This window comes from Aquila chrysaetos, chromosome 19 (assembly GCF_900496995.4).
Source record: "Aquila chrysaetos chrysaetos chromosome 19, bAquChr1.4, whole genome shotgun sequence".
NCBI classification, from domain to species: Eukaryota; Metazoa; Chordata; class Aves; order Accipitriformes; family Accipitridae; genus Aquila; species Aquila chrysaetos.
The window spans coordinates 16135056-16158382 of record NC_044022.1 but is presented as its reverse complement, the minus strand read 5'-3'; the positions used below and the strand labels follow the sequence as shown (position 1 = coordinate 16158382).

Here is a 23327-nt window from a genome sequence, read left to right as displayed (position 1 = left end):
ATGTTCACCTCCAAGGTTTGGACCTCAAAGAGCCTTCTCTTTACAGAAATGAGGTAGTGCTCAGAAAAGTAAGTAGGAAGTGGAAAATGATAGAATCATAGAACAGCCCGGGTTGGAACGGACCTTAAAAGATCATTTGGTCTAACCTTTTGTGGGAAGGGGAGCCTAGATGACATTATCTAGCACCCTGACCAATTGCATCTGAAAACCTCCAGTGATGGGGACTCTACCATGTCCCTGGGGAGGTTGTTCCAGTGAATGATTGTTTTCACTGTAAAAAATGTCTTTCTTATGTCAAGATAAAACCTCTCCTAGTGCAACTTGTACCTGTTGCCCCTTGTCTTCTCCATGTAGCTCCTTGTGAGAAGAGAGTGTCTGTCCTCTTTGTAGCCACCCTTTAAGTACTGGAACATTGTGATGAGGTGTGTCCCTCAGCTTTCTCTTCTCCAGGGAGAAAAGACCTAACTCCTTCAGTCTTTCCTCATCGGGCAAGTTCTACAGGCCTTTGATCATCTTTGTGGCCCTCATTTGGACCCTCTCCAGTCTGTCTGTGTCTTTCTCGAATTGTGGGGTCATGCCAATGTCATTCCTGTCTTGAATTGTGGGGTCAAGCCAATGTCATTCCTGGCTTAACACTGTTGTGATGCATTTTGTATGAGCATGTTAAAACAAGCACTGCTGGAGAAAGCCACCCGAGAGCAGATTTAGGATGAGCCTTGTTGCTTGCCAGGAGAACTTGTTCTTGCTCACTGATTGTGAAAGGGGCTGGGGGACTAGTCCAGCCGTCGATGTCTGTGGGATGCCGGAGCTCGGGCGTGCGGCTCCTGTGCAGTCGGTCTGCCAGACACATTCCCTCCAGCTACATCCTCTCCTTACCATATTAAGAACATCTGGACAAAGTGATTTATAAACTCTCTCCCTTGATAGCGTTGGCTGTATTTTATGTCTCAGCAGTTTTCTGTATTGCTGAACATGAGCATATTCATGAGCAGATTTAGTGGTAAAGCCTGTCCCAGACTTTAGCCCTGTTGAATGTGTGGCTGGGTCCTCACCTATCCTTCTTTCCTTCTTTTTACTCACTCCCTCTTTCAGTTTTACGCTGGCTCTGTTGGCTTCATGTCCTGGGGCCATGCCTTGATTTGTGAGGTTGTCACTTGTCACTGTTAGCTCTTATAAGCCTTGCTTTGTGCCTGGACTGGGGACTTTGAAGGCCAGGCTGGGTTGGTGCATAAAACAGCACTGATTACTTGGTGGCTGCCTCTTATTCCTCAGAGCTAATGTGTTATTTGGGTGGTGAGGACAGGAGAGGTGGTTTGCTCAGTGGCCTCAGCAGGGCTTCTCAGGCACCTAGCCATGCTCAAGAAAATTTTTTTGGCCTTCTGTCATAAGTCATGGCTTTATATTTGGTCATTCAAGTGGTTTCTTTACTGACATCCCATTCTTCTTTCTTACAGGCTCCACATCTGTTTGTTACAAGCCTACCAGCCCAGTCCAGGTACTGGAAGACACTGGCTTTCTTTACCAGGATCACCAGTTGTTTGCTGGCAGGCATGAAGTTTCTCCCCTAACACCTGAAGCGATCAGTGCCAAAGAAAAAGCTGGTAAGTGCGTGGCCACACTTCCATACGAACCCACCACGTTTACTTCCAGGCTGCTCCCGAAGCATAAATTGAGCAGTTCAGACCATTTACAAATAATATTTACAGAGCTGAAGGCAGGCTTCTCATCCTCGGTAGAGTCAAAGGGGAGTTACCTTTGACTTGAGTGTTATGACCCACCATCATTTGTCACCTGTGCTTGCGGAGGATGCAGCATTTCTGCTTGTCCTTCAGGACATGTCTGCTCTTCAGCAGCTGGATCGAGGTCCATAGCTTTTAGCTGTTGGAGCAGGACCACAGGCACCCTGTGTTAGGCTCACTGTGGTCAATCCTTTGATCTCAATAATAGGCAGCTAAAGTACATCTCCCAGATATAGGGTTGCTAACAGATGAGTTGTGCAGGGGTGGAAATCCTTCTCATGTATGATAAAGAGCTGCTTTCACCATGTGACATTGGCTTTATCCACTTTCCTCAGGCTTATCTCGGGTGTAGTCTAACAACCTAGACTGTGAGCTTTCTGGTATGTTAGGGAGATTTTTATTGCATGTCTGCAAAAATGTCCAGTATGGTGAGGCTTCTGTGTGCCGTGATAACATGAATAAAGCAGTAAGAGTTTGCTGTAACTGTAGGGACATATAAAGTAGATGGATACTTGGCTGTTGTGCAAACAGGTAGATGGAGATGTGTGTGTGTGCATCTTGCTGGCTCAAACGCCTGCCCGGGGAGCTGACAGACCCTCTGAAAGCTGGTGGCCAGGCTGCAACCCCAGTGAGTCAGACTGGCAGGCAGATAACGTTGTCTCAGGGAAGGCAGGAGAGGTGCATCTTGTAGGGCAGGTGTGGAGTGAAACAGCCTGGGAATCTCTCCCCCTCGAGCCCCACAATGATCTTTAAGACTTTGCCACAGTAATGTTAGTGGAAATGACCTATTCTTGTAGTTAAGAGTTGAAGGCTTTTCTTCCCCTCTGGCATCCGGGTTGTATATGTTATCCCACAGCATGTGCAGTAACTGATGAAACCTCAGGGAAATACCAGACCTCAAGAGAAAGTTTGCTTTTTAACTACTTTCAAAGGCCAAAAAACAAATGTAAGTCCTTCTGACAAACTCCTCTGAGAATTGGAAACAGCAGGAGAGACGGAAAGTTGCCAGGAATGACCTCAAAAAACTGAACTGAAAACAGCACCTCCTTCTTGCCTAGGGACATGGGAGGTCTCCGTCCAGAGCTGTGGGCTTATTCTCACTTTTGTCCGCACTGGGGTCTTTCAGGAGCACACCTCTGGGCTCAGACACTGTTCAGACAGACGTCTTACACCACTTTTGGGATGGGTGTGGGAGGAGGGCTCCAGGAGGGAGGGATTCCAACCTCCCAGCCATGGCTATATGCTATTAGATGCTTAGCTGCAGGCAAGCTCTACTGCATAAATAGTGCAAAAATGGTGCCATTGCCTCTGAATGACTTCAGTAGCCTGTGTTAGGGCTGTGTAGCTAATCCATCTGTGCTCTTTTTAAAATGCTGGCATTACATCTATGACAGTAACGCCTTCCTTGTACTCACCCAGCAAAATGACAACAGTTAGTATTGACTCCCTTAGAAATAGTGTTATTGGCCAGAAGGGAAATTGCAGTTTTAGGGGAAGATGCCAGAGCACAGATTATTCTTTAACTACACTTTTAGGACCCATTTATTTTCAGTGTCATTTCACAGTTTTTCTGTGACACATTCTGCATTTTATTTTGCCGTGGCAGGCAGTGCACTTAGGAGGGGATTTGACTCATCTGACTGGCCATCAAAAATGCAGCACCTCGTTTAGTATTGCCATACAGGCTGCCTCTCTAAGTCATGCGAGGCATCTCCAGGGGGGAGGTCAAACCCTGGAACAGGCTTCCTAGAGAGGTGGTCGATGCCCCAAGGCTGTCAGTGTTTAAGAGGCATTTGGACAATGCCCTTAATAACATGCTTTAACTTTTGGTCAGCCCTGAAGTGGTCAGGCAGTTGGACTAGATGATCGTCGTAGGTCCCTTCCAACTGAAATATGCCATTCTGTTCTGTTCTGTTCTATTCCGTTCTGTTCTGTTCTATTCTATTCGTACTTTAGAAGAGACCAAATTTCCCTGTGGCATCGCCTGTCCCTCCGCTGACTTGGGAGGGGGTTCAGAGCTGTGGGTGTGGGGCGTGTGGAACATTATGGACGGGAGGGCCAGGGAGGGCGTGGGAGTATGTTTTTAGGGGTCACCGCGAACAGAATTGGGGATGACCTGGGCTGGGGGGACGAGCAGGGAGCAGTGCCCTGCCTCCCTCGGTGGCTTCCAGCCACGTCTCCTCTGCTGCCAGGGGGACCCTGGCCGGGCGCTGCCCCTGGGGTGCGTCCTGGGCACGGGGTGGGAGCCGTGGGGCTAGGCGGGGAGGAAAGGCGGGGGGACACCGGACCTCCCGCGCTGCTAACGGCCGCCTCTCTCTCTCCCTGCCCAGCCGAGGAGACCCTCTGCACCCTGCGCCCACCCAGCTTCCGCCGGGTCCCAGAGGCGGAGATGCGAGGGGCGGAGGAGGTGGCAGCCGGCACGGTCCTGCAGCGCCTGATCCAGGAGCGGCTGAGGTATGGCAACCCCAGCGAGAACATGAACCTGCTGGCCATACAGCACCAGGCGACGGGCAGCGCCGGCCCCTCCAACAGCACTGCCAGCACTCTCTCTTCCGCAGAAAACCTCGCGCCCGAAGACCCGCCAATGGTCCAGCCGTCGGGGCGGCAGGAACCGCAGGGGCAGGAGCACCAGGGGGACGGTGCTGCGATGGAGAAGCAGCCCCGCGCCCCGCAGCCCCCGCACGGCACCGAGGAGCTCCCCACCTACGAGGAGGCCAAGGCCCAGTCTCAGTTCTTCCGAGGCCAGCCGCCGCCGGCCGCCGCCGCGCCGGGTTTCTATGGCGCGTCCGGCCAGAAGTCCAGGACGGAGGGGAGGCCGACGGTGAACCGGGCCAACAGCGGGCAGGCGCATAAGGACGAGGCGCTGAAGGAGCTGAAGCAGGGCCACGTCCGCTCGCTGAGCGAGAGGATCATGCAGCTCTCGCTGGAGAGGAACGGGGCCAAGCAGCACCCCCCGGCCCCGGGGGGCGGGAAGGCCTTCAAGGCGGCCCCGCCGCCCGGCAAGGCCGCGGACCCGCGGGGCCCGCCGCCCGAGTACCCCTACAAAGGCAAGGCGGCGGCTCCCGGCAGCAAGGCGCAGGAGCACGGGCTCTTCTACGGCGAGCAGCCGGCGCAGGACGTCCTCAAGGCCTCCTACGCCGCCCCCCAGCCCGCCCGGGCGGAGGTGGCCCTCGTCCGCTACCAGCCGCCCCCGGAGTACGGGGTCAGCAGGTAATGGCCGTCCGCGGGGCGGCGGGTTTGCCGCGGGGGCCCGATCCGGCCCTGGCTGGAGGAGGCGGCTTCTGCGGGGCTCGGGCCTCGCGTAGACGCGACCCCCGCGAGCTGCGGCCTCGGGGGGACGTCACGCCCCCGCGGCCGGGCCTGCACGGGATGGCTGGCGCGGGCACCTGCCTCTCCGGGAGGGCCGAATAAAGCATACGCGCTGCTCATGCCCTGCTTAAATCTTCCCAACGGAGCTCACGTGGGGCTTTCACGGTACCGGGCCCCTCCTGCCGGGCCCCCCGGTGAGCGTGGGTTTATTCCAAGCGCATTAAAAATAATCCAGAGCGTTTACTCGTTGCGAGCTGATCCCCGTGAGCGGCGCGGGCCCTGCCCAGCACCCAGGCGGGTTTGCTGCCTTCAGAGGCAAGCCCGCGCGTTGAGGGCTCCCTTTTCCTTGCTGTACCTAAATACAAGCGTTTCTCCGTCTCATCCCTGTCTCTTTGACCGCACGGACGATATTTTGCTGGGTTTGGAAGGCTGGTGTTGTCTGCTGTGGTTGTGGGTGGTTTTCATGTTGCAAGCTGCCTCATTAAGTCTTTTCTGACCCCAAAATCCCCAAAGGTTTTGCTGGCGTTGAGTTAAGTTGCATGCACCTATTTTACCACAGTGCAGGCACGGAGAAAAGATGGCGCAGCTGACCTGGCTCTTCTTTTCTGCAATTCGTAAGGCATGAAATCAGGGGGTGAATGCTCTGCCGTTCTGTGTTTGCAAAAGTGACGGGTTTCATGTCAAGACGGGGAGGAACTCAGAGCGTTGCTATGATGAATGTTGCAAGGCAGTTGTGACAAGCGGAGGGCCTGCGCTGAGTGACGCTGGCCTTCCTTCAGCTATACGTGTTTAGATTACCAGCCTACCACTGTGCGGAGTTTGTGCAATTTTTTCAGAGTGAGATGATATTCTTAAGAGCTCAGCAAAAATCTCTGTTTATGCTAAGGAACAGCTATACGAACTCGAGGACAACAGGGTCGAGCTGGGGCCGTGCTCTGCCGCAGCGATTCGCGGTGCTAACAAACGTCTCCAGCACCAAGCAGATTGATCCCTGCAGAAAAGGAGCTGGTTTGGGGGTTTTTATTACTCTGAAAATGCTGATTCAATACCCACAGAGTCTGTTCTGCTGAGTCCGTGTAACCAAGTGGCCCAGGGTGCTGCATGCACTGCTGCAGCTAACTGGGAACGGCACTGGTGTTGAGTGGGAAACCCTTTGGGACCAGTTTCAAAACCTTGTCCAGGTGCCTGATCGGCAAGGTTAATGCTGAGAAACCCCTTGATTTCAGTACAGCTTTCCACACTGGCAGTGCTGGCCAGCCTCCGGCCTTATCCCAACGTGCTGCTGGATCACCCCAGCAGCTGTGGGGAGAAACCCCCCAGCTCGTGATGGTGGTTACTGCTCATTCCCAGTAAGGCAGCACGGTTTAACTCCCAAATCACACTGCAGAGGGGATGCCTGCTACCCTTGCGTGCTGTTTTCTTCGCATGACGGTGGAGGAATGTCCCTCCTGGCAGGTTCATGGGCACTGGGGGGATGTGTTGTGCAGCGGAAGACTGGCAGTGTGGCAGAGCAGAGCCACTGCGGTTTGCAGACTTACTAAAAAATTTTGGGTGGTGTCTTTCTTGCAGCTCAGCAAGGGCCTGAATACCTCTCACTTTGCATATATTCCTGCTGACTACTCCAGCATGTGTTTCCAGGGGTAGGTTAGGAGTTTGGCATAGCTGGGGGGTGTTTCACCAAAGCTAGGTTTGGTCTAAGGCATATCATCTCTCTTGTGCTTTTTCTAAGGTGGTTCTGGGTCCTGGTGCGGAGACAGGGATTTCCAGGTCCTTCTTAGCTCCTTTCACACAGTGCCTGGATTTTGGGGGATGTTTCCTACCTACGTGTTCCTGCTGGCTATGTTTTAGGCGGTAATTAGCACTAGCAGGACGGTTGCTCACTTGCAGACTGTATCTTGTGCTGTTGCGTTGCACAGCGCCAGCGGCTGGGTAGACGTTTGGCTGCACATGAGATGTCGGCAAGCAGTGGTCTTCATCCTCGTCTCGGGCTTTTTTCTATGATATTTTTTGATATGGGAACGTCAACCTTTCACTTTGCTTGGGCACACTGAAATATTCACTGTTGGCATTACCCAGACTTGTTCTTAATTGGTATGAACTGGTTTGGTTTCTTTTCCTGTGCCATATCCGGATTTATAATTGGCCCCATGGGCTGTAGATCCCCTTACAGCCCTGTTACCTGAGAAGATTTGGGTGACAAAAGCCTTTAGGAAGTGGCAGTAATCCCAGTGTGCTCATCACTTGCCATTTCTCTGTCTGCAGCAGCTGTGCTCCGGTGCATCCCCGCACGCATCTTGGGCTGCGTCTCAGGGTGGGCTTACCCAGGTCTGGAATGAGCATGGTTAAAATGCAATTTCACAAAATGGCCTCTGCCACAAATATTCCTCTCTGTGGAGAGGGTTAAGGCCGGTTACCTGTCCGGGGACGTCAGCCCCATCTCTGCTACAGGACTTGTCTGGGCTGCAGCCCCTGAGCACTGCTGAAGGAGAGCCGGGGGCTGCGTTACACTGCTGGGTTGCTCCCAAGTGCAAACCTTCCTGTGCCTCTGCTCTTGCTCACTGCTTCCCCCCTTACCTGGGCTCTGGGGAGACTCACAGCCCTCCCCCCTGGCTGGGATGGAGGACCTTGATCAGAGAGGTCGAGGTAGGGGACTACCCGGTTTCATAAGGTTAATGGAAGACTAGGGTTTGGAGACGCTGTTCTCTGTTAGAGGAGCAAGCGAGGTGAGAAACTCCAGCTTTCACTTCATTGGGAGGGCCTGGGAAAGAAGCTAATGGAAACAGAGCTTTGCCTGTAGTCAGATGGGAATCTCATATATCCCAGCATCTCCTTCCCTCTGTCCTGGCCGTGTCTGTTCCTCAGCCCATCCATCCTGGTGTCCTCTGGACAGGGACTGTGCAAAAGGCTTCTGCCTTCCAGAAAAGAGAGCAGAGAAGCACAGAGCTGCATCGGTCCAGGGGAAGCACCCATAGGTACCAGGGATGGAAAAGATCTGGAGGGTCACCGATCCCCAACTTCCCCCCAGTCCTTCTGTGACGAGGGAAATGTGGCTGGAAACCCACAAATGCTGGCAGGGCGCTGTTGAAGGAGATTGGATAACTGCAGCTGCTGCTTAACTTGCTTTTTTGGTTTGGCTTTTTTTTTGCACATCGCTGGTTTTAAAGGGAACATTGCCTTTATAATCACCATGGTGAAATCTCACAACTTTACTGTAAATCTCAAGATATTTGGTATTGTCCTGAAGACCTTCTAGAGTCATATGAAGCTGCGGTAACCTCAGCATTTATATAAATTAGACTTAGTGACCTCTGCTTTATGGACATTACGATTGCAGAGCAGAGCTTGAACCATGAAGCTTAAAAGGCCAAAAAACCAGAAGGCAAATAAAAAGGAACCGATATTTGTTCCTGTTTTAAAATATCAGTATTTTTAAGCCAGTTGCATGATGCTTGGGGCCCTGACTCACGACTTTTGAATGCTTTAAGTTGGCCAAGTGTAATAATCTTTAGAAAACCTTTCCTTTCCTAGATGTGCAGCTATTCCTGAATGGTGTCTTTGCTAACTTTCCTTAGGTGCATGTTCAGAGAGTCACAGCTTGTCAGGTAAAAGGGCTTGGAAATAATCTACTTCAGTCTTTTGCACAACGCCATGGATTAATTCCAGTTTGCAAAACGTTCAGTCCTGGTGATTATAACACTCTCTGTCTGGAGAATCCATCATGACCTTTACAGACTTGTTCCACTAGCTAATTGCCATCTCTGGCACAGATCTGCATCTTAGTTTTAGTCTGTATTTTCTAGTTACCAGTTGGGATTTTGCAATATCTTTGTCAGATGCAGTGAGGATCCTTGTGCTATTGGTCCTTTAATGCATTTAACAGATGGAGCTTAGACCCCTGTAATTATTTCACTGTTGTCAAAACCCCTTTTTTCACTGTGGAAAGCCAACCTGGACACTGTTGCAGTACCAGCTGAAACAGAGGCTAATCAGGTATAATATCACCTCTGCAATGCGACTCAGTGTTCCTTGTTTACGTAGCTCATTAACACTTGCCGTTTGAGACATTGGCACCCCTTGTTATCCGGTCAGGCATGTGAGGGTAGTCGCAGCCCAGGGTAGGATTTCCCACCCTTTTACTGTAGCTCGCTGCATTTATTCCTGGGTGGATGAACTTGGGCCTGCTCAAGTCTGTATTGTTTCTCCATGCCCTGCTGAAGCAGTGATCCAGATCACTCGATGCAGTGAATTCTCTTCCTTGCTTCCAGTGGTCCTTGTCAGATCCTGGTATCTTTTATCCAGAATGATTTTGGTCTCCGCACCATTAATAAAAAGCAGATATAATGCAAATGAAGCCTTGAACTGGAAACACCACTGCTTGGTGAGGGGGACTTCATTCGTGGCTACATGCACAAGTCGATCATGCAGACGTCTTTTAATTCTGATTTAATCCATGCATCTTAAAAAGTGGCATGCAACTGAAGAATAAATCTGGGCTGTTTTTAAAGATATACCAGTTTTTTATGTGCCTCATAAAATTCCACCCTGCCTGGATGTAGAAGCCTATATTTAACTGCTGGAATAGTCCGTGGCTTCTCTGGTTATTTGTGTACTAACCCCACACACACACATTACTGCTGTTTTCACACAACCTGTTGATATTTACTCATTCAACCACATGTCTGTGGCTGCTGAGGGGACTACAAGGAGCTCCTTTTCCTCTCCGAGACACCCCAGGCAGGCGGGCATGCTGGCAGCATGGCTGAGCCGAGGGATGTCATGCCCAAGCGGACTTCTGCTGGCGTTTCACTGCGAGGATAGCCAAATGTCGTGGTTTAACCCCAGCCAGCAGCCAAGTACCACGCAGCCGTTCGCTCACTCCACCACCCAGTGGGATGGGGAAGACAATCAGGGAAAAAAAGGTAAAACTTGTGGGTTGAGATAAGAACAGTTTAGTAGAACAGAAAGGAAGAAACTAATAATGATAATAACAATAATAATAATAAAAGGATTGGAATACACAAAACAAGCGATGCACAGTGCAATTGCTCACCACTTGCTGACCAATGCCCAGTTAGTTCCAGAGCAGCAATCCCCCCAGGCCAACTCCCCCCAGTTTATATACTAGACATGACGTCACATGGTATGGAATACCCCTTTGGCCAGTTTGTGTCAGCTGTCCTGGCTGTGTCCCCTCCCAACTTCTTGTGCCCCTCCAGCCTTCTTGCTGGCTGGGCATCAGAAGCTGGAAAATCCTTGGCTTAGTCTAAACATTACTTAGCAACAACTGAAAACATCAGTGTGTTATCAGCATTCTTCTCATACTGAACCCAAAACATAACACTATACCAGCTACTAGAAAGAAAATTAACTCTATCCCAGCTGAAACCAGGACAGCCAAGCATGAGCATGGGATGGAGGCTGTGCTTCCAGCTGACGTGGGTGCTGGCTGCCCTGCAGAAGAGCTTTGTATTCTCTCCTGGTCTAATCTGCCTTTCATTAAAATAAATGAAAGAGAAATGAAGCTGTTCCCACAGCTTGGGTGATGCCCATGACATTTCTCCTTACCCTTCTGTGTTATTATCCTGGTTGGTTCCTCTAGGAGTGCAGAAGTTGAGGAAGGCAGCTTTTCCTTTGCTGAAAATCAGCTGGGCTTTAGAAAGAGTATCTGTTCTGAGTATGGATCCTTGTGAAGAAATACAATATCCTGTCCCTCTCTTAACTATGGAGGATATGTTTAATACGGCATGCGTCTTTTCAGATGATAATTTTGCCCTGCAAATTTTGATGTAATCACCCCCTAAGAAGCCATGCCAAGTCCTTCCAGCACTAATTTGTTACTAACAATTGTTTTCACTAACAAAATAGTGAATTCTGGAGATATGAGTCCAGGTCTGCCACCCTTTGTGTTTATAAGGTGCTACAACTGTTGCTGATTCTGCAGGCCAGAGGATACTATGAGGGCTATGTCTTGGCTATGGAAAGTCTTCTCCCATTTCTGGCTGTATCAGCATTTAATGATGGGTCTATAACTGTGTTTCCTTGCACCGTGACCATCAGACTGGGCTTACTGACTTTCCCAGGATCCTGTCTTTTCCTGCACAGTGACAACACTGGTTCCTCTATGTCATTCACAGCTACAAAGAATAGCATTTGAAGTCTGCTTCATGACTGTAGAAGTCATAGCTGAAGTCAGGTAGACACCTGGGTCTGAGGTTAGTATTCACACTCAAGGTTCACAGTCAATGGGCAGGAATAAGCACCTTTCATGCACTTTTTACTCTGATTGTAAGATAAAAGCCTGAGGCATCTTCAAAGAACTGCACCCCAGAAACGCCTCTTTCTCTTCACTGACTCAGCTAGAGCATCCGTAGTAGATGTGTGAAGTTGTGAGATGAAGTCCCTTGGGAGAGTCTTCAAGAGATGAAGTAGGCCAGTCTGCCCTAGAGGCAAAGGAGGGCAGAGCATTCAGAGAAAGATGAGCTAAATAGGTTAGAGGAGGGCATTTTAATTATGAATGTAAATGCCATGGTATGTTGGAAACAAAGTCCTTCCTCCACTGGCCGCTCTCCCTCCCTACATAGAAGAGCTGCATTGTACCTGTAGCAGGGCAGAGGTGGACTTTCCTTTCCAGAACATTTATAGGCATTTTCGTTTTATTACTTCCTAATACTGCCCTGCTTTATCAAGCAATAACTCTTCTGTTTTTACAATTTCCTGGTAGTCAACAGCAAGTGGACTTTATCATTAATTGTCCTTTCAGGGTTTCTTATTCCTACATACATCTACAAATTCCCCCAAAATTCCTCTGTGTTGGTCATTCTTGCTCCCAGGGGTTTCAGTATAAGAGGTGTATTAAGACCATGCCTAAATTTTGGGGGCTTGGGTGGCCTTGCTGAATTCTGAGGGATTTCTCATGAAAGTGAGATCCATGGTCAAGTATTTTACTGAAGACACTGTTGCAAGCTATATACAGCAGGCTATTATATATATTGCAAGCTATACATTACTTAAAAGAGAGAGTGCAGTCTGGTGGCCCTAGATGGTAGCCCTTGAAAGGCTCACTGCCTGCCTGGTGCTCTCCATTTGAAAAGCTGATTTCCTTATTTTTTTCTCTTTTTCTTCTTTACATTGCATTGCAGAAGTATATAGGAGCCCTACTTCTGCAATAATGTCAACAAAAAAATGTGTTTTCAATAGAAACGTAGCTGAAGTATTGCAGAGATGTCCAAACCTCATAATGTTTCACAGTTTCATGCTTTTAAGAAGGACCACTTTTGATGAAAATGTGTTTGGCTGGAGGATTTTAACCTGCTCTAATGCAGAGTAAGATCAACATTTAAAATACAGTAGAAGCATTTTGAGAATGTCATTCTTTACTAAGCCCGAAGGAGCTCAGGATAATCCTGATTGCTTCGTTTCTTTGGAGCTTTACATGAGCAGTTGGATGTGAACTAAGCTGATGTTATAACTCCCCTTTTTCTACAAATGTTGATTTGTTATTGTGAATTGCTGTGTTGATTTTATTGCATATACACTCAGAGATTTTGCAGTTGGCTAAATCAGAATTAAATTGGGACAGATTAAACAAGCAAAAGGAAAGTCAGAAACATGTTCATTATGTTGAACAGCCATGCTTCAAAAGGTGTAATGTTGATTTTGCCCATTCAGTTTCCAAGCTGGAAAATACTTTGAAGAATCTTCTCTTCTGTGGCCCTGGCTATTGACACTCTGGTGCCTGGCTGCTGCTACAGGGTGTAAATCTTTAGTACCTCAGTAAGTGGTTTGCTGTTTCAAGAAAATTGAGATCCTGGGGATCTTTCCTCCCTCTGTAGCGTAAAGCTAGACAGACAGAAGTGCATGTGAAAAGATTAAACTGATGGGAGGTTGAGATTTCCCAAAAGTACAGTGTTAAGAGTTCCTGCAAGCGTTTTAAGGGTGTATCTATGACCAAAGATTGCTCTACTTCATAATGAAAAAGAAAAATTGCTCTATCTCCCCTGGTTTAGATTCAGAGATCAATTTAATTATATTGCTCTAAGCTATTCCCATAAAGAAGTGAGAAAATCTGTACCTGTAGCAAATCTGCATCTTTGTAGTGATATAACTGTGTCCAGACAGCCGGGCTTTTACTTGCATCAGATCAGCTGTGGCTTTTATTTTGGTAAAGACAAACTCACACATAGCTGAATTAATTGCTGTGGTAAATGGACAAGTGCAGATCGGTTGTCGGCAGTGCTGAGGAGGTGCTGCATGCTTGGCTGCATTTGCATGTGCTTATGGAGCATCTTTTGCATTGTGAGCGACATCCCTCGCTCATGATGTTCTTTATTGTTTGGATTTTTGAGCAAAAAAATATTCCAGTCCCACAATGGGCGTGGGGTCCCTTGCTAGGTTTTACATGCTGGAGCACCAGAAGGAAAGGGGCGACCTGGGGATGGTGTGAGAGCTGTGCCCATGGTGGGCTGTCCTTGTGATTTGCAGAGCAGCTCAGCACAGGGCTCGCTGGGCTTACCGGCTCGCATGGCCTCGGATCACCAGGCACTGCTAGGAGATGTGGGTTTGGTCTAAGGAAGGTAAAATGAGCCCCCCGGGTCAGTGTGACCTCCCAGGGCTCCCTGCTGCAAGGTCCCAGCAGCAGACAGAAGTGGTGAGGCTGGAGAGGCAGTAAACTCCAAAGACAGGTGAGCAGGGAGCAGCATCTTAATCCAGTGCCGTTGTCTGGGAGCTCTGGGGCTACCTTGGGACCACCACGTTGAGGGGGAAGTCCTTTTGAAGCCCTGGGTTTTGCTGAGCACTGTCCAAAGGCCACAGTGCAGATATACCAGCCATAAAGTCAGCTTGGCGGTGGGGATGCATGTTCCTCTCCTTTCTGGCCATACAGCTGATCACAGATGCAAGGGAGCAAGGCACCCTAACACCCCAGATTAAGATTATACACCCCCTGTTGCGATGCCCCCCTTCTTGCTAAGGCAATGTCGAGCACCACTGCAAATCACTGCAGTCAGTACAGAAGAGCGAGCTGTGGTAGCATCCTTTTCTCTGGTGGGAGGGGATGGTTTTCAGCTCCAGCTAGCATGGTGTTTGATGAGGGGTGTTTTTGCATAGCAAAACTGCTGTAGTTCCCTTTCTCCTGCTTCTCTGCTGTTGCATTGCTGCTACGATGTGCGCTGCAGCATGAGACAAGTAAGCAGGGCCAGCGTGGGCAGAGCTTTCACCAGCAATAGCAGCTAAAACTTTGCAATGTTTCTTAAGAAATGGTAAGATCATGGAACAGATCCTCCTGGAAGATATGTCGAAACATATGGAAGACAGGGAGGTGATTAGAGACAGCCAACATGGCTTCACCAAGGGCAAATAGTGCCTGACTAATCTAGTGGCCTTCTATGATGGAGTGACTGCATCAGTGGATAAGGAAAGAACTATGGATGTCATCTACCTAGACTTCTAAAAGGCCTTTGATACAGTCCCCCACAGCATCCTTGCAGCTAAATTGGGGAGATATGGTTTGATGGATGGACTGTTAGATGGATAAGGAATTGGCTGGATGGCTGCATCCCAAGAGTTACTGTCAATGGCTCAATGTCCATGTGGAAACCAGTGACGAGTGGTGTCCCTCAAGGGTCTGTACTGGGACCAGTACTATTTAATATCTTCATCAAGGACATGGACAGTGGGATCAAGTGCACCCTCAGCAAGTTTGCAGATGACACCAAGCTGAGTGGTGTGGTTGATTTGCTAGAGGGAAGTTTGCCACCCAGAGGGACCTTGACAGGCTTGAGAAATGGGCCTGTGCGAACCTCATGAAGTACAACAAGGCCAAGTGCAAGGTCCTGCACATGGGTTGGGGCAGTCCCCAGTATCAGTAAAGACTGGGGGATGAACTGATTTAGAGCAGCCCTGTGGAGAAGGACTTGGGGATGAAAAATTGGACATGAACCAGCAATGTGCGCTTGCAGCTCAAAAAGCCATTTGTGTCCAGGGCTGCATCAGAAGAAGGGTGGCCGAAAGGTCAAGGGAGGTGATTCTCCCCCTCTCCTCTGCTCTCATGAGACCCCACCTGGAGTACTGCATCCAGTCCTGGGGTGCTCAGTACAAGACATGGACCTGTTGGAGCGGGTCCAGAGGAGGGCCACAAAAATGGTCAGAGGGGTGGAACACCTCTCCTGTGAGGACAGGCTGAGAGAGTTGGGGTTGTTCAACCTGGCAAAGAGAAGGCTCCAGGGAGACCTTACTGCGGCCTTTCAATACTTAAAGGAGGCTTATAAGAAAGATGGAGAGAGACTTTTTACCAAGGCCTATAGTGACAGGACAAAGGCCAATGGTTTTAAACTGAAAGAGGGTAGATTAGATTGGACATAAGGAAGAACTTCTTTATGCTGAGGGTGGTGAGACACTGGAACAGGTTGCTCAGAGTAGTTGTGGATGCCCCATCATGGGAAGTGTTCAGGGTCAGGTTGGATGGGGCTTTGAGCAACCCGATCTAGTGAACGATATCCCTGCCCATGGCAGGGGATTTGTACTAGATGATCTTTAAGGTCCCTTCTAACCCAGACCAGTCTATGATTCTCTGAATTACTGTGTGTTTTGTTGGCCGTGTGTAAAGTGCCATACAGCTGACTTCCCTGTCTTCCTGTTCTTTGGAAAGTTTTATCCACTTTCAGTAGACGTTTAGCTCCTAAGTCTGTAGACTGCACCTTTGCCAGAGAAGTAACATGCCTGGGGCTGAGAGCAAACCCTCCTGGCCCTGGGAGCTGCCCGGAGGCAATGGCTCGCTCCTCTGCTGTGCTCCTGAGTTGCTTCCATGGATGTTTAATTTACACGGGGAGACATGGCCTTAGGGTGTGTTCATGCTGCGCAGGTAAAAGCCACCTGGAGGCCAGGGTGAGCTCAGCACAGGCTTTCCCAATGGTGGCTGCATGAAGCTTGGCTGCGATCTTCTTCCCAAGGACACTGAGCCTGGATGAAGGTCTGTGCTGCTGGGCAGGTTAGCAGTGTGCTGCTTTTCAGAAGTGGGCTCATAGCTGGTCTTTGCTCCATTTCAATACCTTTCTGTGCCACAGTGGATGCATTGGGCAAAGCGTGAATGCCGGGATGGGAGCGTGGGGCTGTGCGTGCACTGCATCTGGGGGGCTGCAGGGCCCCATTTGCCTTCCCTCTAGTTTGGACAGAAGATATGACTGAATTGCTGGCTTTCCTTGCCATTGTGTGGCTTGGTGGGGACAAGCTTCTTAGAGCAGCGCTGTTCACTTTTAGGAAAGGGCTTTAAAATTGCATTCACTTTTCATCTTGTTCTGCTGCAGTTGAAGGCAGTGATGGGTTATTGTCAGTAGAATTAGGCCAATGCTGAGAGCTTTTGAAAACCCCGCTTTGAGAAGCTGTGTAGGTGCTGAAGACAACGGTAATCATATTTATTATGTATTTATATAGCACAAAATCATCTGTCTAAAAAATAGCATTCATGGATCTTTGAGGCCAAATGGGGTAAATACATCTGTTCGTTAGGTCTCCTGCCTCGTGTAGGGTACAGAAATAAAGACAATGATAGCTACAGCAAGCCTAATAGCTTGTGGTTAAGCTAAAATACAACTTTCAGAAGGTGCTTGATTGCAGACTTCAGGTGGAGTCCAGCAGCCAGCTTATTTTCCAGCCAAACCGGGCTCTGACACAGATGTCCCCTGTGGTCTGGGTTGAGTCTCTTAGACAAGCGTGGTGTAGAAATGTCACAACTTTGGTATCTGGGCTGAGGAGTGGCTCAGCCTGTGCACAGTGAGGCTCTGCATGGGGCTGCTCACCCTGGCTGAGGCTCCGAGGCTGCCTGTGCGGTGGATGGAGATGGGTCTGGTGCAGACAAGCTTTGAGCTGCTCCCTGCCTGAATTTCCCCCTTTTGAAACAGGGGCAGTCTCCCTGCTCGATATCACAGGGCTGAAATGCAGGACAGAAGTGAGGGACTCTGGTCCCACCTGGCCACCAGCCATAGGGTTACCCTCGCTGCTAAGGTGTCCTCCTGGGTTATCCTCCAGCCATTGCAGATTGTGACTTGGGTGAATTAAAGAGCCACCCACCATCAGAAAGCCTAGCCCACAAGCAGGACTGCTGCCAGCTCGCTTCTTATCGTTCCCCAACACGAGCCTGGTGGATGATGGATGCCGTTAGTCGGGGAGTGACACAATCAGGTCTCGCACTGGAAGATGGCTTTCTTGGCTCGCTGTGATTGACCGGGGCCGTGCTTCCAGTAGCTCCGCAGCAGCTCTTCCCTTTGCTGCTTGCTAAAGCCGCTTGGGGATGCCGCTTCGTTCACATCACTTCCTTTCACCTCCCAATTCAGCCGATCAGCTGGTCTCGCTCCAGGCGGGGAGCGGTGTTCGAAGGGTGAGTAATGCATCCCTTGTGTTTCCTTCGAGCCTGCCGGCTTCTCAGTGGTGGGGTTTGTGGCAAGGGGGGCAGGGAGAGGCTGGCCGGCTGCTGAAATATTAACTGCACACCTAGGCAAAAATGCCGTTTTCAAGTCAACGCTCCTTTTGTCTGTTCGTACCGGATGTATACATCCCTGTCAAGAGCGGGCGAGGAGACAATTTACCCAGTCCTGCTGCGATTGTTGGTATTTAGGAGTGGCTAAGGACCGGAATCACAACCGTACAGTTATAACTCTATTAATAAACTGTGCAGTCATTAGGTGAAAGCTCCTGCGTGCATTTTGAGGGCGCGCGGCTCTAACGCCTTCCCCGTGTGTGCTTCCCCGCAGCCGACAATGCCAGCCGCCCTTCCCGCCGCCTCCAGCCCAGCAGCACAGCCCCATGTCCTCGCAGGCCACTGCCGCCGCCGGCCCTCTGCTCCCGGGCGCCTTGCCCCCGCTGCCAGCCCCTGCCGCTGCCCAGACGCCGCCGCCGCCGGCCCAGCAGCTGACACCCGACGCCTTCGCCATCGTGGAGCGGGCGCAGCAGATGGTAGAGATGCTCTCCGAGGAGAACCACGTGCTGCGGCAGGAGCTGGAAGGGTACTATGAGAAGGCAGACAAGCTGCAGAAGGTACGTGGAGACATGGGGATGGGGCCTGGGCAGGGCAACCGTCTTGGTTCTTCTACGTTTGGGTTCCCCAAGCTGTTCTTCATAGTCATGTCACTGCAATGGGGATGAACCGGTGGCCATCTCTAACCATTGCCTCTCTGTGGTGGTCTCCCAGAAGTGTAACCCTGTGCCCCATGGTCTGTGGGCTCCCCTGCCTTTAGGGCAAAATGGGGTGGCCCATCACATGTCTCTCATTTGGAGACTTGCCCCTTCCATGCTTCCGTGCTGGCCTCACCGGAGCTTTCCCTGGAAGTCTCCCAAGGGCAGTTTGCTCCTGGTGCAGCTAGGTCCTGCATCATCTGCACAGGCGGTAGTGCTGCGGGCGAGAAGCATTTGAAGAGCACGGCCGCGTCTGTCCTGAGTGGTCTTGTCCACCACAATACGCTCATGTGGCACTTCACGCTCTTTGGAAGCGTAACAGCCATCAGTGGGGTTGCCTGTTATTTGGAAATGCGTTAACTTGGTTGTCTCAGAGGCTTTCAGTGACTGCTCTATGGGTTTCTAAGAGCTGGTGTTAGACATCCACTTTTGAACATGTTGGTTCAAAAAGCACTGCCCTTACCTGAAAGAACAGTTTGGTAAAGATTTTGCTCGAAAACCTTTTTGCAAAGAGAACCCGCACCCTCTTTTCTGTTTGCAAGCTGCCATTTTCAGTGGAGAAGGGTGATGTCTTGCGCATTGCCTGGGGTGAGAAGATGAAGAGTCAAGTCAAATGAAGTAGAAGGTGCTTAAAAATGACAGCTCACTGAAGGCAAAGCAGAGATGCTCCCCACATCTGCTGGCGTTGGGTCCCAAGGGCCCAGACCAAATGAGTTATTTAGGATCCTACACTGCTATTTCATTTATGTCTTCCCACTGCTTATATGTAAATGGTCTTAGGCTGCAGGTCTTTTCTGTCTGAATTTAGGAGTCTAAATAGGAGCTCAATTTTTTCTGTGCTGTGTGGGATGAGGTTCTTGGAGACACCCTTCACAGGAGAAGAGGCAGCTCTGAGAGACCATGTCCCAGCCTCAGCTTTGGGAAAAATCTGTGACCATCTGTTCAAACAGGTTAGAAAAAAGACCTGTTATTTTGCAGCTGCTGTCATCTTTTCAGCCTCCTCCTCTGCAACCGGATGCGTTGAGTTTATTCACAGAATTTCCTAAACTTAGTTGAGAAATTTTTGCAACAACGTTAACTATTCGTGAAGAGGTCTGTGAAGATTTTAATACTGTCTTCCCTGTGGCCTTCGTGGGCAAAAAGAAATATTCCAGCTATTAATTTTACAAAAGCTGCGTTGTTCAGTAAAAGGTATTTGAGTGCGATGCCCTAAAAATATTCTGATTTCCTTTTACACTCTTGGAAACAGCTCTTTCTTTATCTTGGATGCCCCGCAAGTCGATTGCATCAGACACCAACAGAAAGGTATTCAAGCACGGGCTGAAGTCTCACTTCAGTCAACAGAGCGTGGACTCGAGTCCCATTGACTTTGGGGGAATGTAAGTGGCGTATTAAAGTGAAACACATGCTCAAGTGCATTTTTTCTTCAGGAAAATGTCCTGAACCAAAGCCTTAACACACAGTATCCCTCCCATGCTGTTTTTTCTGTTTGAACACAAGGACAGGGCAGGTCCTCCTGTTCCCACAGTTTCGGCTGAACATCACCTCTAAAAAGTCAGTCTTTCGGCTGAACATCACTCTACAGTGAGTTAAATTACATACTTTGGGTGTGAAAACTTTTCCCTCTTGTTGGAGGTAGAAGGGTCACCAGGACCTTGTTTGTCTGCGTGTAACTATTTTATTCTAGGTAGGGCCACCCTCCCATCACTTTTTTTCATTACAAAACAGAAGAAATTAGAGAAAATCAGCTTGCCCCAGAGGGCTCCCTGGGCGTTTGTACAAACAGGTCAGCCCTGAGGGTTGTCAAATTCTCAGTCATGTCTGAACAGACTTTTTGCAGAGAGGTACCAGGTGGTGATTAATCCCTGTGCTGTTTGACGAGTTGTCTGGTTTTCTTACCTAAAAAGAGTTGGGGGGGAAGAGGGGTTGTGCACATTTAATTTTGAGCTTTTTTTTGCAAAAGCAAAGCATTATTTTCTCTTTTCTTTTGCTGTTGTTTTTTTGTTGGGCTGTGTTACCTTGCTGAAGTTTAATTGCCAGGCTGGGCTGGCTCTTCCCCATGCTGTGTGTGTGGGTTGTTTGAGTGGGTCGGCTCTAGAAGCTACCAGGCAGAGAAGAGGCTGAACAGTTTTTTTCTCCTCCATAGAAGAAGAAGGGGAAGGAAATCCCAGAGCTGCTGAGAAACACCGACACAATTTATGGCTGTTCTTCTGCTCTCCTTTAATTTTGTTCAGTGCCGATGGAGGTTCTTTCTTTTCCTGCAGCAAGTCTTTGCCTCTGGGGCTGCAGGAGACTTGCATGGTGATGTGTTTTAGAAAATAATGGCAGATAATGGGCAGAGCAAAGCCCTTGCAGAAACCAGCAGCATTGGGCAGGACTGTCGGGCTGTCGAAACTCCCTGCCGTGTTGGCAAATCTGCTTTGCCGTGGTAGGAGCTCTCTGGAGCAGGCATCTTCTGCAGATAGCAGCTCACCTGGAAGAGGGGAGGCGCAGGAACCGGTGGGTGTCAGGGCACCCAACTGAGCATGGTGTCTGGTTGGGATCATGTAGTTAAGGATTCAGGAAGGTGCTTTAAAAACTATTTTTGCTAAGCCAAACCTTCCTTTCAAGGAGAGAGAAGCTCAATCTGCTTAAATGGTCAAGGAGAGCAATGTGAGGTAGCTTGAATATAGACTCTTAACTACTTACAGGAAGAGCAAACTTTTGCTAGCGGAGCTTACACTGATCTAAAGAAAAAGCTGTAACAGAATCAAGTAGCTGAAACTATGCTGTTATTGGAGTAACTGATTGACATGTCAATTTGATTCTGGAAAATTCACATGAAACAGATTTTTGATTGTAGGTTATAGTCATAGAATAGAATAGACTATTTCAGTTGGAAAGGACCTACAATGATCATCTAGCCAAACTGCCTGACCACTTCAGGGCTGACCAAGTTAAAGCATGTTATTAAGGGCATTGTCCAAATGCCTCTTAAACACTGACAGCCTTGGGGCGTCCACCACCTCTCTAGGAAGCCTGTTCCAGGGTTTGACCACCTTCTCGGTAAAGAAATACTTCCTAATGTCCAGTCTAAACCTCCCCTGGCGCAGCTTTGAACTGTTCCCACTCGTCCTATCACTGGATCCCAGGGAGAAGAGCTCAGCACCTCCCTCTCCACTTCCCCTCCTCAGGAAACTGCAGAGCGCCATGAGGTCGCCCCTCAGCCTCCTTCTGTCCAAACCAGACAAACCCAAAGTCCTCAGCTGCGCCTCATAGGACATTTCTTCCAGCCCTTTCACCAGGTTTGTTGCCTTCCTCTGGATGCATTCAAGGACCCGAACGTCCTTCTTAAATTGTGGGGCCTAGAACTGCACACAGTAGTCGAGGTGATGTTTTCAAAAAAGTTCAGACTTTTTGATGAGGCTTTGTACAAGCTTGCATTGCCATGCATATGAGGAAAAATAAAACTCATTGACTTTTTTGAACCAGAGTAAGGTTCAGTCTGAATTTCAAACAGGTTTGGATTTATGCAGCGGTCCTCCGAGTGTGCTGTCTTCGTGGTGAGAACATGCTTGGTTTCTGGCCATACATCAGCAGGGTGGGGAATAAGGACCTGCTTTTCTAGATGTGGTTAGGGAAAATGTAATGGGGCTTCCTGGAGCTCCTGCTTTAAAAAAACAAAATGGAAAGGCAGAATAATCTGACTAACTGAACTTGTAGTTCACCCAAGAAGGAGCGTCATAGCATGGGATATGGCTGGTTCAACAGGTCATCCTCTTCTTGGAGCTGTGGAGAATTGTCAGCTGAGAACTAATCTACATATGGTACCTTTTAATGTCATGCATGTAGGGGAGCGTCTTGTGTGTGTGTGAAATACCTGCAAGTGTTATATCACCACCAGTCTGAGATAGGTGATGTGATATCCAGCAAGGTACTAATCCAAAGCTGCTGGTGTCACGGGGGGCACACTGTGGGCTTTGCACATTGCCACTTGTTTCAGCTTTTGTACCTGAGTGAGCTGAAAGCAGAAATTGGGGAAGGTACATGGATTTCCCTATCACAGCTCTGCCAGGCTTTCCTCTGTGCTTGGTTTGGAGGTGCTGAGTGCCCATGGGCCATATCCAGGCAGAGTGGCCCCGGCGTCATGGGAAGCGCAGGTCCAGGCTGCTGGAGCCTGGCTGCAGGTTCCTATGCTGACAGCGGGGTGACAGCTCCAGCATCCCTGGAGCTTTTATTTTGCAAGTGCTGCAGCTGGCAAATTACACCTAAAGCTTAACGAGCCCTGGAGAGGGACCTACCTCCAAGCAAGTGGAGGTGGGCTCACACCCTGGCTTCACAAATCATGAATCCGTCCCACCAGTGATTCAAGAGGCTAAAAAAGTGCCAGATTTAGAAAGGTATGTGGGAGGCTATATATATCTCATGGTTTTCCAGCCTGTGCACATTATCAAGCTTTTCTCCACAAACACAAAGGCCAGGCACGCAGGAGCAGATTCCCACATCGGTGTTGATCATTCCTGCAGCAATGATTTTAGCAAAGCTGTAACACTTAACACAACATTAGATTATTAAAAGACTTGGGTTGATTGACCTAAACAGCAAAACTCTGCCCGGGACTATCCTCCTGTCAGTCTTTTGGGCTCAGGTCTTAAGATGAAAGTTCACTGCTAAAGGCTTCTCCTGCATGCCCTGCCTGCAGTTTGCCAGATTTCAAGGAAATGAAGTTAAGAAGATTGAAAACCCCAGACAATTGGTTTGGTCTGTTATAGAGAGTTTCTTCTTGTATAGAGCAGTCTTCAGTCAAGGATGGAAAGGAGTGGACCACAATAATCTAAAACTGATGTGAGGTCAGAGCTGAGCCTAAAACACTTCTGGTGGCATGCAGAGCTCAGAGCTAAGTTTTGGATCAGGGATCTGGCAGAATCATAAATCTTGCCTCCTACAACCCTTTCTAGGAAAGAATAGAGCCCACACAACTACACTGTTTCCTTTGTTTCTCCTCTTTTATGGCGTTAAAGCAGCCACCTTCGTCGTAGAGCGAAGGCAACTGAGCAGTTACCTCAAGTCCAGCCCACCCCAAGCTTTTTTGGGAGCTGCCAGCGGGCTGTCATGGGGTGTTGTGGCATGGCGAGC

At 49.4% G+C, this 23327-nt stretch overlaps 1 protein-coding gene across 7 annotated transcripts in view; it reads left to right on the top strand.

Moving 5' to 3' along the window:
• The window catches only part of AMOTL1 (angiomotin like 1), a 104683-nt gene that overhangs the window by 52886 nt on the left and 28470 nt on the right, over positions 1-23327 (top strand). For 6 of the 7 annotated variants that reach the window (XM_030042648.2, XM_030042646.2, XM_030042647.2 and 3 more), the window contains 3 exons: positions 1455-1601; positions 4070-4949; positions 17792-18074. In XM_030042648.2, coding sequence (XP_029898508.1) covers positions 1455-1601; positions 4070-4949; positions 17792-18074 — 1310 coding nt within the window. Of the gene's footprint in view, positions 1-1454; positions 1602-4069; positions 4950-17791; positions 18075-23327 lie in introns of those variants that run through there. The other variant, XM_030042651.2, reaches the window with a different exon arrangement.